This window comes from Pseudopodoces humilis, chromosome 3 (assembly GCF_049639895.1).
Source record: "Pseudopodoces humilis isolate 2021_Gansu_Grassland_sample_001 chromosome 3, ASM4963989v1, whole genome shotgun sequence".
Taxonomy (NCBI): Eukaryota; Metazoa; Chordata; class Aves; order Passeriformes; family Paridae; genus Pseudopodoces; species Pseudopodoces humilis.
The window spans coordinates 78,165,354-78,183,271 of record NC_142202.1 but is presented as its reverse complement, the minus strand read 5'-3'; the positions used below and the strand labels follow the sequence as shown (position 1 = coordinate 78,183,271).

At 42.1% G+C, this 17,918-nt stretch overlaps 1 protein-coding gene across 1 annotated transcript in view; it reads right to left on the bottom strand.

Annotated features, from left to right (window-relative positions):
* GABRR2 (gamma-aminobutyric acid type A receptor subunit rho2) overlaps positions 1 to 17,916 on the bottom strand; it is a 36,413-nt gene extending 18,497 nt beyond the window's left edge. Inside the window, exons 1-2 of the mRNA XM_005518201.3 lie at positions 15,942 to 17,916; positions 7,635 to 7,741 (exon numbers count right to left, since the gene is read on the bottom strand). Of these exons, the coding sequence (XP_005518258.2) occupies positions 7,635 to 7,741; positions 15,942 to 16,129 (295 nt within the window). The 5' untranslated portion in view covers positions 16,130 to 17,916. The remainder of the gene's footprint in view (positions 1 to 7,634; positions 7,742 to 15,941) is intronic.
* Positions 17,917 to 17,918: the final 2 nt, after the last annotated feature.

Here is a 17,918-nt window from a genome sequence, read left to right as displayed (position 1 = left end):
CAGCTTTTCCCAAATTCTGGTGCTAAGTGCCTACTGAGACAAGCGCACCAAGCTGCCAGCAGGGTAGCTCAGCAGGAGCTGCTGAGAAGCAGTCCAGGTGGATCCAGTGCTGCCTGGTGCTCTCAGTGCGTCTGGCAGTGGGACTCACAGAGTTCATGCTGACAACCCCAGCCAGGGGTGCCTCTAGCCCAAGCACTGAGACAGACCATGCCAAGGGAAGCAGAAGCTCTGCAGACATGTCTGAGACTTCTCCAGCAGAAATTAATTTTCCAAAGACCATAGTTGCCTCCATGAAGATTTGTAAAGACTTTTAGCACCTAGATTTTGAGCCTGGTTAGCAGTCAGACAACACATAAGATGCACCTCTGTCGTTAGAGGACATGAAGTATAGAGTGAAGGTTCTGAGAAATTGCAACATCCAGAGAGGTTTTTCATGAGGCAGATAAGCTTTTATTTTGGGGTTTTACAACCTTAATATAAGGTGTTCCCATCCAGGGTACCCTGTGGTACAAGGAATACTGTGAATATAGTCAGGTTACCCTGATAGCTAGAAGGAACAACACTTCTTTCATCCCACTGATGGGACAAGAGAGAAAACACTTTTAGAATATCTGTGTCTTGTTTTGGGAAGGTAAAACCTGATTTACACAAACAATCCTTGAGAGCAAACAGTTCCCAAAAGACTTTCTCCTGGGAACAATCAGCTCGTGAGAGCTTGAAATTCTCTCAGGTTCAGAAATCATGTCCACACACCTCAGTTCCTTTGTGGACTCAGACCCCTATCTGCAGCACCACAAGCAGCAGAGCCTGCTGCATGCATACATTTAGCTAGAGTAGAATCTTCCTCGAGACCACACTGAAGTTTGGAATACACTACAAGTCTAACCAGAGAGCAGAAATGTTGCTGAGAGAGTAGCACACTTTTGCAAGCTGCTCTCCATCCCACTCCTGTACCTACAGCAGCACGTACAGGCTCCCACACATGCTCAGGGCTTTTGAACACAGCCTTCTATTTGCCTCTGCTGGAGGAGAAAGGAGCACCAACTCTGCCTCAGTAGGGAAAGGCTGATCCTCATGCCCACAAGACAAGCTGTGAGCAGCCCCAGTGCAGGTTTGTCAGGGCTTTGATAAACCAGCCTCACCTGATTACAGCAGAGCACACTGATGGTGACACTGTCCCCTTCCCACATGCACAGCTCCAGCCTGTTATGCCCACGGTGTCTGTCAGCAGCTGTGCTGGGAACAGGCACCTTGAACAAGCCCTGCAGAGCGGGACCAGGCTCCTCAGAACCACCAATTCCAGTTTAAGTGACTGCTGCCCCTAGCAATGAAGCTCAAACTTGGCTAACCCAGCACTTTGAGATGACTCCCAGATGCTTACAAATTCCTACATGTCACATTCAGATACACAGCTCTGAACTGCATACTTTAAAAAAATTGCCAGCAATCATTTGCAGCCAAGAGAAAGAGTTTTTCTATGACATTACTCTTGCTCAGTAAAATATGTTTTGGTTTGGTTTTGATTTTTTTTAAACAAGGTAGCAAAAAACACTGCATCTGTGGTGACAAGAGACATTTTGATGTGCAGTACAATCAACAGAGAAACAGCACAAGCCAAGGGCTCTGTGCCCAACCCATGCTGGGCAGCCCCCCACAACTGCAAGAGAGACTCTCTGTGTACTAATCCTTAATTTAGCTTTGGTTCAGGATATCAACACCTGCTCAAAGTCTATTTACTGCTGCAATTTCTATGCTTCTCTGAACACTAATCACAGATCCAAGAAAAACCAAAAAACAACAACAAACAACTAAAAACCAAACCCATAAACATAAGAACACTGCCAAGTGGTATCTGTCCTGCTCTACTATTCCTTCCCTAGCTGCTCTTGAAGATAAAATACTATGTCCATGTTCTTTACTTTGTTCATGTTCCAGCATCCAATGCTCAATAACCAGCAGTTATCTCATTGCAAGAACAAAGTCTAAGGTTCACTCTGGAGCTGACATGAAGCTTTATTAAACCCAGAATAAAGGGTGTTGCATGTTAACCTGGATGGTCTGGAAAGCCCTTGAGAGAAGAGGTCCAAGGCTGGATTAGGTGTCTTTTCTGCAGTTAATCACAAATCTGGGAGATGATCACAAAAAAGTGATTGTAATAGAGAGAGGGAGAAATTATTTGAACACTGGACTCGAATGTTTAGTGATTAATACAGAAATGTAAAAATGAGTCTGTAAAGCCAATTTATCGGCAGAAATATTTACTCTGCCTTTTTTGAGCAAACTCCTACTACAGTCAGCAGGATTAATCACTGCTTTTTCCCTCTCCCTGCTCCTCATTCAGCACCTGGGGCTGAGGCAATGGGAGAGCACACAAATGGGAATGAGGATACACTGAGACACCAAGACCCTTTGGAGGTTTACACAAGAAGCTGGACTGAGCAGGGAAAGGTGAATGAAGGGCCAGTGGGGGCATTGCAAGTGTTGCTGCCTGTGAGGTAGTGACAGAAATCAAAAGGTCACCAAGTCCTGCTCTCAGCAATAAACATAAGTGATAGTTGCATAGTCACTCAGCCCATCACTCTACAAAACTTCCAGTAAGATGCAGTTTTGCAGAGGTACTTGATGCAGGCAACACTGCAAGTGCATGCAGCTTCTGAAGCAAAGCAGAAGCCCTGTCTAGAGACAACCTCTTTAAACCACAGAAACAAACCCTGGGTTTCCTTGAAGGTCATGTTGGCTACAGGACATACCATTGAATTAAATGGCTGTTGGTCACTCAGAGAGAAATGTCAGGAGATCTTTGATCTCAAAAACCCATGGAGTCAATTAGGAACTACTAGCCTTTTAATCCTGTCCCTCTGGCAACTGAACAGTTGAACCACAGAGGCTCAGGGTGTTTTGCCAAATTCCTCATCAAATGCCACTAGGGATGAGCAAAAAGAAAAAAAACCCTCTGTATTGAGAGGGAGCAGAGTATGATGAGAGTGTGAATGTAAAGGAACAAGGACAGCTCAGACAGTATATGACAAACTGAACTGGTAGACAGAACAATTAACTTTGATTACAGCATTAGATGCAAAAAAGCCCTCATCAACCAGTTTTTCTTTGTCATAAACAGTATTTTATCAATATTCACCTTTTCCTCAGAAAGAGGAAATATAGAAGGATTGTCCTGGAGAATTATAAGCAACAAAAGACTTGACCACTTTAACACTGGAGAGATCTCGAAGCTTGGGCTCCTCTCTAGGATGTTCACTGCTGGAGAAGAGGCTAAATGGATCCATGTGAAAGCTGGGGATATAGCTGATAAAAGGAAGCAGTGCTGCTTTTCTCAGAGCCTGGAGTCCAGCAGAGTTTTTCAGATCACACTTCAGAGTCTCTGAAAAGTATCAGCCAAATTAATGGAATTTTGGGTTGGTTCTGATGCAAAGAAGACTTTGTGGCTTCTTTCATATTGCAAAAACTCCAGTTTGAGTATCAAACTTCCCTAGATTGAATGGGATGTCTTGCCTCGGGCTAACCTCTGCAGGGAACCCAGGAGGTTTCCACAAGTCCCATGCAGGAATGACTTCAGAAGGAGCCCAACATTAAAGCCTGTTACATCCCAGTGTGTCTCCACACCTAAAAACACTAACTAATGAGCAGCATGAAAGCTTCAAAGTGTGAGTCAGTTCCCAGTCAGAACTGGGCACAAACATGGCTTTTATTTCTGAACACTGGATCAGGCTTTAGAAGATAGGGAACAGTGTGCTACCATGAAGATGCCTGGAGTCAATTTTCCACTCCAGCTTGGAGAGTAGAACTTTGTGACGTCTCTTTAATTTTTCTCTTTGGCAGTGCTTTCAAAGGCTTGTTGTTTCTCTCTGAGACAGTGTCCACTCATACATCTCTGAAGGGGGGAGGCAGATGAAGGCCCTGAGATAAAAATATTGACATGGGAAACGAGTAGGTTTGAGATTTCTTTACTGACAGGTATCTTGTACACACCCAGAGAGACTGCAAATGTCTGTAAGAGATCCCATGTCTGCAAGATGCAAAACAGCTTATTTGTGTGTGTGTGTTTATTTACTTTGTAATGAATGTATTTAAAAATTACTGGGACCTCTTAGGTATGGACAGCTCCCAGGCAGCCAGCGTCAGGACATGCTCATCACCTGCCCCATGACTGCAGGGCTTCATCCCTCTGCATCTCACGGACGGTTGCTCATCAGCAGAGAAGCAAGTTCTGTTCCAGCCCTTGTCACTGACACTCAGTGAACTACTCGTGCTTTATTCTCCCACTCTTCATCCATCCTGGCAGAAGCACTGCCAGGATGCCAGAAAGGGCAGCAAGGACCAGCTGATGTTAGGCTACTCGGCTATGAGCAAATATAATAAAAATAAAGCATTAGGCTGGTCCTCAATAAAGAAGATACAGCTATTTTAAGTATCAACTAAAGCTGCTTATTCACAGGCTCCCTGTAAAATATGAGATGTCATAAATGAAATGCTTAAAATGGGTGTTTAAGGAAGGCAGCAAAACATTTACATAATCTTTAAATATTAATAATAGTAAATAATACCTGAACATCTGCTAGCTAGAACAAGGTCACTGACATGGAGATAACTCCCTAAGGGTCAAAAACCCTGCAGTCTCTTTTAGCTTATGGAGGCTCTTTGACCATCAGCAGAGCAAAAAAAAATTGTCATTGCCTCTGTACCCAATTGCCTGTCTCTAATGGGCTGAGGACAGGCAAGACAGCCATGCTTACTGGGCTGTTAATAACAGAACTTATACAACATTTGTTTGCTCACTTGCTCTTTACAAAGATACTTTTTCTTGCAAAACCCTTCACCTTTCTCTAATATTGCTGGTTGTTTTTTTCATTTCACCTTGCATAACCCCAGCCTGCTCTGCCCACTGGTCACAGCTGTGTTGGGCTGGCAGCTTGCTGACTGTCCTCTGCAGACCAGCAAGAGTCACCGTGGCCACCATAAAACAGCTCATACCCTGTCCCCTTTTTAACTTAAGGTGGAGTTGCAGGCTGGCCCACCAAACTTGGGAACCATCAACAGTACTGGGTTTCTTTAAGTCTTAATGCCACCCACAACTTACTTGTGGTATTATTTTAATTTTGCAGAAGTGAGGTGCCTTTCCCACCTGCAAGGTAACATCACAGGCCTGATGCAATGCCATAGAGCTGGAATCTCAATTAGAGCAGAGGGGGTCGTAGGGCAGCAACCAGTTAGAGTCACATGAATCACACAGGCTCCTCTTCTCCATTTCTGCAGTACAAAAGCCTTTTTATCCTCCACAGGTCAGACCACATCGGTTTGACTGACACTGCCACAGCAAGAAGCTGGAAGGACTCATGGTGCATAGCAAATCACTGTGACTGCCTGACGGATAACATTACAGACAAAACTATGAGGATCACATCTTACCAGACTTTTGTTCCCTTTCCTTTATGTTTTTTTCCATTAGGCTTATCATCTGTCGCTAAAAACACACCGTGCAATTCTGCAGCTGAGCAAGAACCTGTAGCACCCGCTATCTCTGTGCGTCTGAGTCAGGCTTCCCAAGGCTGGAGCCTCAGCAAAGCTGTTTCCATGCTTTGCTCCTCATCACATGCAATTTCAGCACCACTTCGGTAGTTCCACACCTTTGTCCCAAGAATCTCTGCAAGTTAAGGAGGTTTTAAGCAAGAACTTAAAAAATGTTTTTCCTTTATAAAAAAAGGAACCTTCTCAGCAAAGGCTCTTAGGGTATTTCTTTTTTGAATGTTTTATAAACATTATTCCAAATTTTGGCTCTAGAAGAATCATGATGCTGTAATGGGAGGCAGCATGGGAAAAACAAGGCAAAAGAGAGATTGAAATGCAGTTCCATTAACACTAGAAGAGTGTCTGTGTAATTATGTGTGTCTGTTCAGTGGGACCTGTGCTCAAATGTGTTCTTCAAGGACCCTGATGGGAATAGATAAATTCAGATCTGTTACCAGAAATACAGTGTATTTTTCCACTAGGCACAAAACCTCAGCATAACAGAACAAAACCCCTTCCCCCAGATTAGGCATGATGCCCTGAAATACATCCAGTTAGGGGGAAAAAAGTTAAAAAATCACCATGGCTCCCCATCTGTCTCCAGCTGGGGCAAGGTAGGGAGTGAAAATATCCTCCCAGAGATGCCCTATCATCCCACCCATCAGGCCAGTGGGTCTTTTATCCAGAGGACAGATCAGCTGCAGAGATCAGCACCTTTAGTTTGTCTATATCAGGCACTCAGAAGTCAACAGCCAAGCTCCAAAAATTGAGGTTGGCTAAAAGAAGAAAAGAAAAAAGAAAAAAAATCAGAAAGCCTTAGACAGCATCCTCTGACATTATGGTAGGGGAGGGCATACCTGGGATTCAGGGAAGCATGTGAACTTTGTTGAATTCACACTTTTACAGATGATTTATAAAGAAGCCCAGTGCCCCCAGAGCCAGCTCCCAGACCTCATCCCTGAGCCTCAGCTGCACCCAGGGCTCAGTGTGTTCCCACACAGCCCCAGGGAGATCTGCCTATGCTCCACCCAGAGGGCAGTTTAAGGCAAACTCTTCAACCCTAGGAGTAGCATATCAAGTTTATCACTGATTAGCAAAAAAGTTACCTCAAATATTTAGGCTGGACTGCAAGTTGCTGGTAAATAACATTGCGGGGGCAGGAAGCACTGGTGATGACAGGTTTTGAACTCTGGAGTTTGAAAATATGTATATAAATTGTGAGCAGGGGTCAGCACTGTGCTCTCAGATTGGCACATCTGCACTGAGGGGCAAGAAACATCTTTTCAGCCACACCAGGAACAGGCAGGTCTGAGAAGTTTTGTTCTTAGGACCAGGTGCAAAGGGCACAACACTTGTGTGTCCCACTGGGCAGGGAGAGGTAACACTTCACCCTAGATGGCCAGCTGACAAAGGGTGCAGCATTAGTCATTCAGTGGAAACTACAGAAAACTCTGTCCTTAGCTCTGGAAGGATTTGGTTATTGATGCAATCAGAAGAGGGATCGCCATACTGGCATTTCAGCAGTTTTTGTTCAGGTATCCTCTTATCTCTGTAGTAGTGAGTCTAGACAGGTCAGGAAAGCACATTCCTGTATCTGGGTGTGACTGAAGGCACAAGTGAAGTTGGAAGAGGTCTCCCCTCCCACTCTTTTATTTGCTTATGAGAGTTTGAGACAAGTTTTTTTTCTGGACAAAAGTATTCCATTTTTTCCTAGTAATGACAGGCTATTATCCACCCAATGAGTTCTTTACTTTGCAATTTAATCATGTCAGCTGAAAAGCTCATTGCAACTTCACAACCACAAGTGAATATTAAAACCTGCAGCTTGTTCCTCTTCTCAAGAGAGTGAAATACTTACTGGGAGGGCCCATCCTGAGCCCTGGGGAATGCCAGCCAAAATCAGAGCCAACTGCAGCAACAGGAAGGAATGTAGGAAATGCACAGAGGGCAATGGGGATGACCATGAGGCCTCTCTGAACCCACACCAAGTCTTTTTCCTTCACACCTGGACAGAGGTTTGTTTGCTTGGTTTTTAATTAGATTGTTAATTGGATAATTAGAATATTCTTAATTAGATTAGCACAAAATCAGGGGAACCATTTTATTCTCACCTCCAAAGGCCGGCCGCATGGTGAAGTCATGTTCATCGACTCTGAGAAGCTGGTCTGTCTTTCCTTTCCAGGCTTTGGTCAAGTCACGATTTTTCTTAAAGATGTGACTGCAAAAGACAGCAATAGCATTGTTCCGATGTCTCTGTGCCCAAGTGCCACAACTGCCAGCCCGATTTCGGAGCCACAGGAGCAGCAGCTTTGCAGGCACAATCCCAGGGACTGTGGGGAGACTGCCAGCACCAAAACATAGACCCAGTGCTGCCTTTCCACAGCATTAACCCAGACGTTTGTGCCCCACAGGCAGCCCTGCTTCCTCTGCCCCCCTCCAAGGACACGTTGCTCCCTGTGCCCCAGACACCTCGGCTCCCAGGGTGGGGTGCACAGCATCTCCCAGCGGAGCTGGATGCAGCGAGTGCCGCAGCTGAAAGCAGTAGAAGCAGCTGGCTGCCCCACGTTACCTGGCCAGGATTTGGCCAGGTACCAAGGAAACATTGTCATCAAAAAGCTCTTTTCAATGCTGGTCACGCAATGTCATACACTACTTGGAAACTGCCCCATGAACTTCACTGATTCAGTGCCAGCAGTTCGTGTGGACAGAGGGTCTTCTGGCTTTCAGCAGCAACAAAACCACCCATTCCTCCCCACAACAGCAGGAAGAGAGGAGTTTTGTCTAAAGAAGCCTTCAGTCCCTCACTTTTCTGAACATCAAGGTAGGAAAAATTCTAACATTTTGTTTGAGATATTATATGATAACAGTGGAACAAGGATGACAACAACCCTCTGAGAAAAGTGTAGGATAACTAACCAGCAGACAAACAAACTGCATGCACTTCTGGAAGAAAATCCAGATCAGCATCCCTGACTCTTCTCCAGTGGTGCAAATGGAAGACTTGGACCATTAAGGTTCCTCAATCCCTTTGCTCTGGACATAAGAGCTGACAACGTTGCAAGTACTGCTGCAATTAGCCTGTTTCCAGTAACTTACTAAAAATAATTATGATAAATAGAAATAACTTTATACAAAAGGTGCAGGTTCCTTTTCCTGATATGGAAGAAATATTACTGAAAATAAAGAACAGAAAATCTTGGAGGAAAAATAAAGAGACTTAGGCTTAAAGTCTTGGTCAAGAATTCAGAACTTACAAAACAATCACCCCACTTGTAAGTTGGGTTTGGAAAAGGATGTTCTTAGCTCCCTTCAAATATAAAGCATGATAAGTATGAGCCAAAGGGAGCATAAAGCACAAATCAAAAGGAAAGTTTCCCATTGGGGATCTCATTTCAAGAAAGAAATGATGAAGCCTAAATGGTGTTGATAGCTGCTGCTAACATAAATAACCCATTTCTTTACAATAACGAGGTAAAAAGGAAGCAAAGAAATTAAAAATAACTGTATCAAATAGATGTTTTGAAGGAATATAACCCCTTGTACCCCAGGGCACATACTACACAGGAAAAGTTGGATCTCCCTCAGGTTATTTTGGGCTCCTGTTTCACTTGGGATGTCAGAGCTTCTTTCCCTGCCGGCTGTGAGAAAGAGCCAGCCAGAGCAAGTGCCCTCCCACCGAGGCTGCTTTAATGGTTACCTAAAAGCAGGGGTGTAAAACCGAGCACAACCACTAATGGGAATCATTGGAGGCAAAAGTTTAGCTTTTAACTGCTTGCTGCAGGGGGGAAGCTTTGTTGGGCTGCAAAATTAGGGCTGCTGCTGAAGCGCTCCACCTCACTGTCCACTGCACAGCCTCTGTGCCTGAAAAGCTGGAAGCCCAGAAAAAGGATCTTCCTGTGTCTGCTTAACTTTAACTATCAGGGGAAAGCCAAAGAACCAGTGAATGTTCAATCAAGTCTCTGTTCTCAAAGAAGGCAGTAAAATGTCTAATTAAAAATCCAATAAAACGTTGGATTGCACATTGTACAAGGAATTAGTATGGAAAACCCTGGCAGTATTATCTTGTAAATCAATGGCTCAGCCTCGCTGAAATGCTACATTTTGATCAATTCTTTAAAAATCATCAAACAGCAAACAGCACACAGGAGAGCTGCTGAAAACAGTCTGTGGCTGCAGAGGCTTCAGAGGGCTGGCTGGAGACACGGACACTGTCTTAGAAAGAAAAGAGGTTTTCAGGCACATCCTGAGCCAGGGGTTGCATTTAATAACTATCATTTAATCATCAGCTCATGCCCAATCCTTCAGGTATTATGATGGCCAATTCAGATTTTACAGAAAGAGCTCTGACAGTCCCTTTTTAATCAATTTAAATCCATTTACAAAGTTTATTGTATTGACATTTTTGATGACAGGAAGTCTACACAGCTTTTAAAATTTATTGCTACTTTTGTCTATTTAATCCAATTCAAGACCAAGTTTGTTTGAAAAAAAAAAAAAAAATCTTTATAACAGTGTTTGACATCAGTTGTGCTGTATCTTCTGCCCCACTCTGGCAGGTACCCCATGGCAGCCCCACTGCTGTTTGGCATAGGGAGCATTTCATTCCCTGCAGCAAAGGTGACGCCAGCTGCCAGAGCTCTGGCAGAGCTGAGGGGTGCTCTGCTGCCCGCAGGGTGCCTTTACTGACAATCTGATCACCAGTATCTCATAAATCCTCCCTGATGTACTTATGGTCTTTAGCATTTCTGATCATAGATTTGTCAGGGTTTCTTTCAGCTTTATGCACTCTCTGCAAGTCACCACTATTCATTTAAATCCACCCATCTTTTTTGCCACATTTTTCATATAGAATTTTATTACTATTTAGTTTTCATTCAAGGGGCATGAATTTGATAAATCTGACTTCTGTGAAGAATTGTTTCTCTTTAAAGAGGAGAGAAAGCGACAGCTCACTGAGCTTCTGTAAAATCTTCCCTATTATTGCACTAATTTTTTTAATATATTTTCTTTTCCAGTCACTTTTACTCAGAATTGTCTCAATTGCACAAAATAGATGCTTTTTCTATTGCTAAATATATCAAAGAAAATTAATTCTTGATGGCATGAGAAATTACAGATAACAGCTCAGCAGGACTCAAAAAAGAGCAGATGTCTATGCATACATTCAGACCTTTCCAGAGCAAGATAAAGAATTTTCTAATTGGGAACAGTCCTTGTGCTGTTGGACACAAGGCAGTGGCTAAGTGGTCAGCCTGAAACAAAACATGGTCTCCATCCTGATCATGGTGCAGCTGTTGGCAGCCAGAGTCTGGCAGCTTTCTGCACCTTTCCCCAGAGAACTCAGGTTGGATTTTGGTCACAAGATGGTACCTCATGGTCATGGGGCCTTGGTTCCAATTACACACTGGGATGCAGAGAAGCATTTCTACAGTAAAAATCAGTAAAAATCTTACCACTCTTCAGTATATTCTCTGAGGGGAAAAAAAAGAATCCAAAAAATGCATTAGGTGAAGACATCATTTAATTTGTGTAGCAGCCATAGCAAGCTGGAGAAGACACACACTGTGTAAACCCAGCACCAAGGAAGGTACAAGACCTGTTTTTCTAGCCACCAAAGCATGTGACTGCTGCAACACACAGCTGTAGAAGCTAAATTAAAAAGACAAAGTACAAGAACAGTTTATGACTGTCATAACAAATAGCTTGCTCCTAGATAAGAATTCCAAATTTATTATCGTGTTATGAGTGTATATTTAAATTTAATATGCATGGATCATGTGGGCTCAGATATGGTTCAGAAATTTCTGACAATCTGGGAACATCAAGATCCTTGATTTTGGTGAAGTTTCTTTCCAACACCTGTCAGGGCCCCCATTTCAAGTGCTTTAGGAGCCTCAGTTTTCCAGGAGGGCCTGGCATCTTCACAAGATAGGTCTGTCTCAGGTTGGGTGGCCACACCAGTCTCCGTTGTTTCCAGAACCTCAAGGAAGAGGTAGTCTGTTGCCCTGCCTCTGGATGTAACATGCTTCACACTTACTCATCTGTGGGTTTATGCTAGGAGCAGGAAGGAAAGGAAAGTGACTTTCCCTGCCAGATTTCTAGAAAAACTAAATCTGACTCTGGAAAAGGATGGACACAAACTCAAAGGGCGTGTACAATCACTGCTGTCATACACGTTCTCTCCCCGCTTTTGTTTCACATAGCTCTTTCACCCCGGCTGATGCTGCAGTGTTGGGAAAAAAGCCTCGGGAGACATCAAACCCTGCACCAGAGCATCAGCAGTGCCCTGAACTTGAGCTCCAGGCCAGCCTTACACCTGTAAAAATGGCTATCACATTTCAATCACTGAAGCAGTAACAAACTCCAAATTTTTTGAGCAAACACCATAGAGCAAAGGGGATCTGTGAGGGCTGGGAGGTACCATGGGCTAGAGGATGTGTCTGCAGCATCCAGCTGAAAAACAGGAAAAAAATGCAGCTCCACAAGGTAACAGAGGGAAGTTGCTGCCAGCAGCAGCAGTTTCAGCAGGGATCACCAGACTACTTGCTCTGGTAGAATGCTGCTTGGAAAAACAGCTTGTGCTGAGCCTTGTGCTGATGTGTTCTGGTGGTTGCCTTCTGCTTCTGGGTCCCAACCTAAGGCTGGCATGTAGCATGCCCTGAAAATGGTATCTCTGATGAGATTCTCCAAAGGACAGACCACTTCCCAAAACCTTGGCAGCAACAAGCTTTAGTTAAGGACAGCCCAACACCACTTCTATATCAAAGGCAGTTTTTCTGTTTTTGAAGCACGAGGCTTGACATGGCTGGTATGAGAGAGGAACAGGCAGACTCAGAGTCGGGTGGGCACAGGTCACTGGAAACACAGTATTCGCAGGCACAACAGAGATGGTAAATGTCTCCTTAGTTCTCAGTTATGCAGAGCAATAAACATTACCAGAAGCATAATCAGCAATTTTTATAGAGCAGTAAATATTAACAAAACCACCGATTTTCAGAGTTTCTTTTTGTCTTTTGGAAATTCTGTCCAACTGGATAATCTAGCTGGGTTGCCAGCATTTGTTTACCATTTCTGAGAGGCAGCCACTGCTGAGCTACTGAAGAGTACCCAAAACTATTTCAAAAACTCAGTGCTGGACATGCCAGCAGCACGTGCTTGGTACTTGGGATAAGGCTGATACTCTGAGAAAGATCCAAGCACAGCTACACACATTGTACAGCCAGTACTACCCACAGCAAGTCTGACCTGCTCTGGCAGCACAAGCCCAAACTGTGTGCACAGCTCTCTGCAAAATCCCAGCAATCAACATAGCAGCACAGACCATCTGACATACACCCAGACGCACCTGCACCCTTCCACATTTACACTGTTTCCTTCGGCACCAGGCTCCTCTTCCTCTGTGTAAATTTATTCTCTGGTGTGCAGGTAAGGCTGGGGCAAACAAGCCCTGCCCAGCAGTTACCCAGGCTCCTCCAACAAAAGGTTTTACTTCGTGATTAATTAATCACTTGAATTCTCCAAATTAAATGAAATGCAAAGTTTTTTAACCAACAATGTTGTTACAGTTCTAGAGCCCTTGGTTTCATGCACCCTTTGTACATCTTGCACATCAGCAAGAACACCCTCAACTTCATACAAACAAGTATCACTGATATCCTTTAAACAGTTTCTTAATGTAAGTGGCAGGGACTGTACACCATGGAAAATGTGAAAAACTACTGTCAAAGTATAAAGCCAGGAGCTGCTACTCGATGAGCACACACACCAATTTCCTACGCGGAGCCTGGGCTCTCCAGAGCATAACATGAAGCAGACTCGGACAACAGCCAGGGCAGTGATGCACACGGGCAGTTGTTTCTTTATGTTATACCTCAATCTGTAGGAGGAGAGATGTGTTATCAGTGAGGGGGGGATGCCAGAGTAAGAGAAAATTAAATGCAAGGCAGTTTCTAATCAAGCAAGGATTATCCATTCAGCATGCTGAGCGAGGCATCGGTCATAGAAAAAATAACATGTTACAATGTATTAACATGAACAACTGGGAGTAATTAAAGATGCACAGGCAACCCTTAACCTGGCAATTCTTAATTTGGCTTCCTAATCTGACTTTCCCCATGTTCCATTCCCACTTAGGCACAGGCTCAACAACTTCTCCACAGAATGGTGGCAGAGAGCTGTCCCAGAACCCACAGGACCAGCCCAAGCAGCCAGAGCTCCGTGGGGAGGGACCTCTGCACCACGGGAACCTCTGTGCAATGTCCAAGTAAGAAACTACAGCACTGAAGGTGTTCTGAACCTGCACAACCCAAGATATATTCTTGCAAGTCAATATAAAGATCTTTAAATCAGGCTGATTTATCACCTAAGTGGACACAAAATATCAAACTTACCAACTGCAGATTCCCAAATATAGGAAAAAAATTTCTTGAATAAGCAAAGTTTACTGTAACATTTACTCTGTTTCTTATGGTAAGTCAGCAAGAGATACACTAAGCAGAAAATGTGATGAAATTATTTAAAAGATCATTCTTTTAATTTCTCTTACACGATTAGTAAACCAAATTAGGAATTAGTTTTAGTTTCCTTATACTAGAATAGTCCACTATTCATTCTTGTTTAAGAGACAACTAAATTTTGTATATGTAATTGATAATGAATAGAAAATTTAAAATAAATATAATTGAATACTGAAATATAAAAATTGAAATATAATTGAGTATGAAAATAAAAATATTAACAACACTGCTCCATACACTTCTTTTTGTTGCAACATTGCAGAATTCTCTGCATTTAAAATGTCATTCTCATTTGGTAATCCCTGAAACCTGATTTTATAAAATTTTAAATAACTACATTTCATAGGTATTATATGTGTGTGTATATATACACACACATATATATACATACATATACATATATAGGGCATATAGTTCCTCAGATCCTACCTAGATGGAAAATTGTTCATTTAAATTATTACACTACAGAATATGATATAATATTGCTATTCTTTATAGTGTATTTATAAAAATAATTTTAGCAGTGCTTTGACTTCCACTCTGTTACAACTCATGAAAATATCAGCACTGTAGAAATTTTAATTTCTTTTCTCCAAGTTCAAATAAAGTACAAAACTTTTAAAGCAGGGAATAGCTCTACTTCAGGGCAAATTGATATTTAAAGTGGGATTTACACTATTTTATTACTTCAAAGCACACCATCTTTACTACACAGAAAGGTTTGTAAGGAAATGCTACTGTTCAATTCCCCACTACTCCTCCTTGGAATATAGACTCGGAGTTCAGTGAAAGATCTCATTCAATAATTGAGATTCTGTGAACAGCAGTGGTAAAACTTCAGTTGACTTTAGGATTTCAGGATCAGGCCCCGGCTGCTTCAGCTTTTTAACATTTACGTCACCAAAAGCATATGCCACTGTATTTTTTCAATAAGTAGTGTAAAGCTGGTAACATATTATGTTTTCTTTGCTTCCAATTACATCACATTTCTTTTCAAAACATTCAAGTAACAACACTCCCTATAAAAATACTGAGTGATAAACCAAGAAGTCCACAAAAATATATGAAAATTTGAGGGTTTACAGCCATAGTGAAACCATTTAATAAGATGGATTAACCCAATTTTATTTTTGAGCCCTTCAAACAATGAATAGTCTTGAAAGATATAATTGCCACTGGATGACATAACCACAAAAAAGGATAACATACTTTGGACTGTCTGGCAGGTTTGGAAGATTATCTTTTCTAATGTAAACCTCTAGACAAATCTCAGCAGCAGTAAATCTAATAAACTTTACTAAGACCTTTAACTCATTCTTGTGCTTTCACTTAACTTTAAAATACATTTTTTAAAGCTTCCATGTATTTCTTAAAAAAAAGTAAGTTTTACAATCCCTGGCTAAATTCCAGGGTTTGTTATCTATTACCACACTGTGTGCTAACCAACATCCCCATCTCAAATTGTCAGACCATAATGGGAAATTCCAAGTGAACGTAAGTAACACAGACATTCCAGCAAGCAGGTGAATAACCTGCCCCAAAACAGTGCTGAAACATTAAGCAGTATGCACATTTGAACATCTCTGTTAACTGAAACTCCTCTGAATACCCTCAGAAATTTGCATGTATGGCTAAGAATAACTTTACCATAATCCATGCTGAAGTAGTCAACTTCTCTGCAAAACCTGCCTCAGTCACAGTTAGTCAAGGTTAGCAACAGAAGTGTCCACTTACACGTAAAACTGATTATACTACCAGAGGCTGTTGTAAAAACATTATCTGTAAAGCTGTTTGCACACACAATATACACAAAAACATTGACGGAGTGTGTTTTTATATCCCTGCAGTAATGTATTTGTAACACTGCAGGAAAAGATACATACATGGTTTAGTAACCCTTACCTTGCCCTCTGCACATCCAGATGGCTCGTCCACCTCCTCCTCCTGTGCTTTCTGCTTTCCACAAGAAGAACTAAGCAGAAGATTAATAAAAGGAGTTTTGCAAAGTAAGGCATCTTGCTGGAAATGGGAGCTGGGCACTCTGCACTCCAGTGACCTCGTGTAGTACAAGTCCCCCTGGGCTTAAACATTGAATCAACTCTACTGGCATGTGGCGTTGGTCAGCGATCAGCAGCAGAAATGCTGCGTTCCCGGAGTGATGCATTCGACAAGCTCTCAGGGGCTTCGCGTTCAGAGCTTTTCCCTCATCACCACTTAATGATTGGCCATTACTCACCAAGTTTGCCTCACTGAACATTTCCACTGGGTCCTAAAGGATACTTACTAAAGCCATTATATAAAATCCCGCAATTCTGCACGCCGGCTTTTTGCTCAATCCCCTAATCTCAGTGCTATCCTCCTGCCAGACTGTAAAACCAGGCTGTCCCTTTTCATTAGGCTTTCTACATTTTTTGATCCTCTGTACGGCATCTTTTTCAACTGGTAACTGCCTGTGCCGCGTTTCAGACATGTATCTCATTGTAAAATGTATGTATTTTAACAGATTTAGGGCAGCTGAGGTTTTATTTTCTGTCTGGCTCTTCATGTTGTTGAAGACAGAATATGAGCTACTTCCTCTTAAAAAGCTGATTTTATTTACTGCTAACTTAAAAGGAAAATTAAAACAGTAGCTCCCAATCTATACATGCAATTGCCTTTACATAAACCAAGTCACCAATAATTTTTTTTTTCCCAAAAGGAATTTGCATAATCAGGCATTTTAACTTTTTATCAAAGATCAAAACTAAAAATAAAAGCAGCTATTTCTTCAATCACAACAAAGAGGCTGTCTCCAAAACCCATTCAAGGCGCATTTCCTCAGAGCCCAGTCACAGGGCAATGCTGATTTGGCCTCCCTGTGCAACACCGGGCTGTGCTAACAACAGCCGGTGTGTGCTACTCGTACGGGGGCAGAAGTCTGCTTGGCACAGCAGGGATTCTGCAGGACAAGAAAACCACATTCAGAGCAATGACTCCAGAGGAGCAAGCGACTCAAAACCCAGCAGAACAGTCTTGTGGGTCAGACCTCTTCCAGAACTCTCCTCTGTGAGCCCACGTTTGCAGGACTTGAATGTACAGAGATTCAAGCACCAAACCAACGAGGAAACAGTGCTTCTATTTTAGAGGCTACAAGATCTGAACAGGCTTTTTAGGGTTTTGGTGTGGGTTTTTTGTGTATTGGTTTTTGCTTGTTTTTATTTAATTTCTAATGAAATAGACAAATTAGGTAAAAATATGTTAATATATTGACATCAAATTGGTCTGCAGCAGAAAATCTAACTACTGAACAAATACATACTACTTTTGTCTGAATTTCTTACAAAAGTTTTTTCACCTTTTTTCCCTTATACCTGCAAACAAGAATATATCCGCAACAATACAGAGAAATGCTAGAAGACTCAGATTTAGGGTTTTTTCTAAATTTACACATCTCCCTAATACACAAAATAGGTTTTCCTTATTTTATAAGTTGTGATAGCTACTTTAATGTTGCAAAACAGTAACGTATACTATAGCTGACAAAATTTAGGAAAGCTCTAGGCAGCTTCATAAATACTTGCTGAAAAACAGGATGAGAATCTCACTTAAGTCAGTGCTATTATGTTTGACAGCAACAAAATGAAAGGTAGCTAAAATTTCTTGTCTTTGAAATAAACATGCTGAACAATAATTTGAACAACAATACAAGGGGAATATTATCCCACTTTCTTCTACTTCAGGATTTAAACAAAGAGGAAACTTCTCAAAACCCTGGCAATTGTAGGTCTACTGCTTGTATATGCCTTTTCATAGTATTAATAAATATTACCAGGGACTTATATTAAGTAGATCACTGGGTCCAAAATATTAATTTTAGGTTAAAAACAAAAAAGAAGAAAA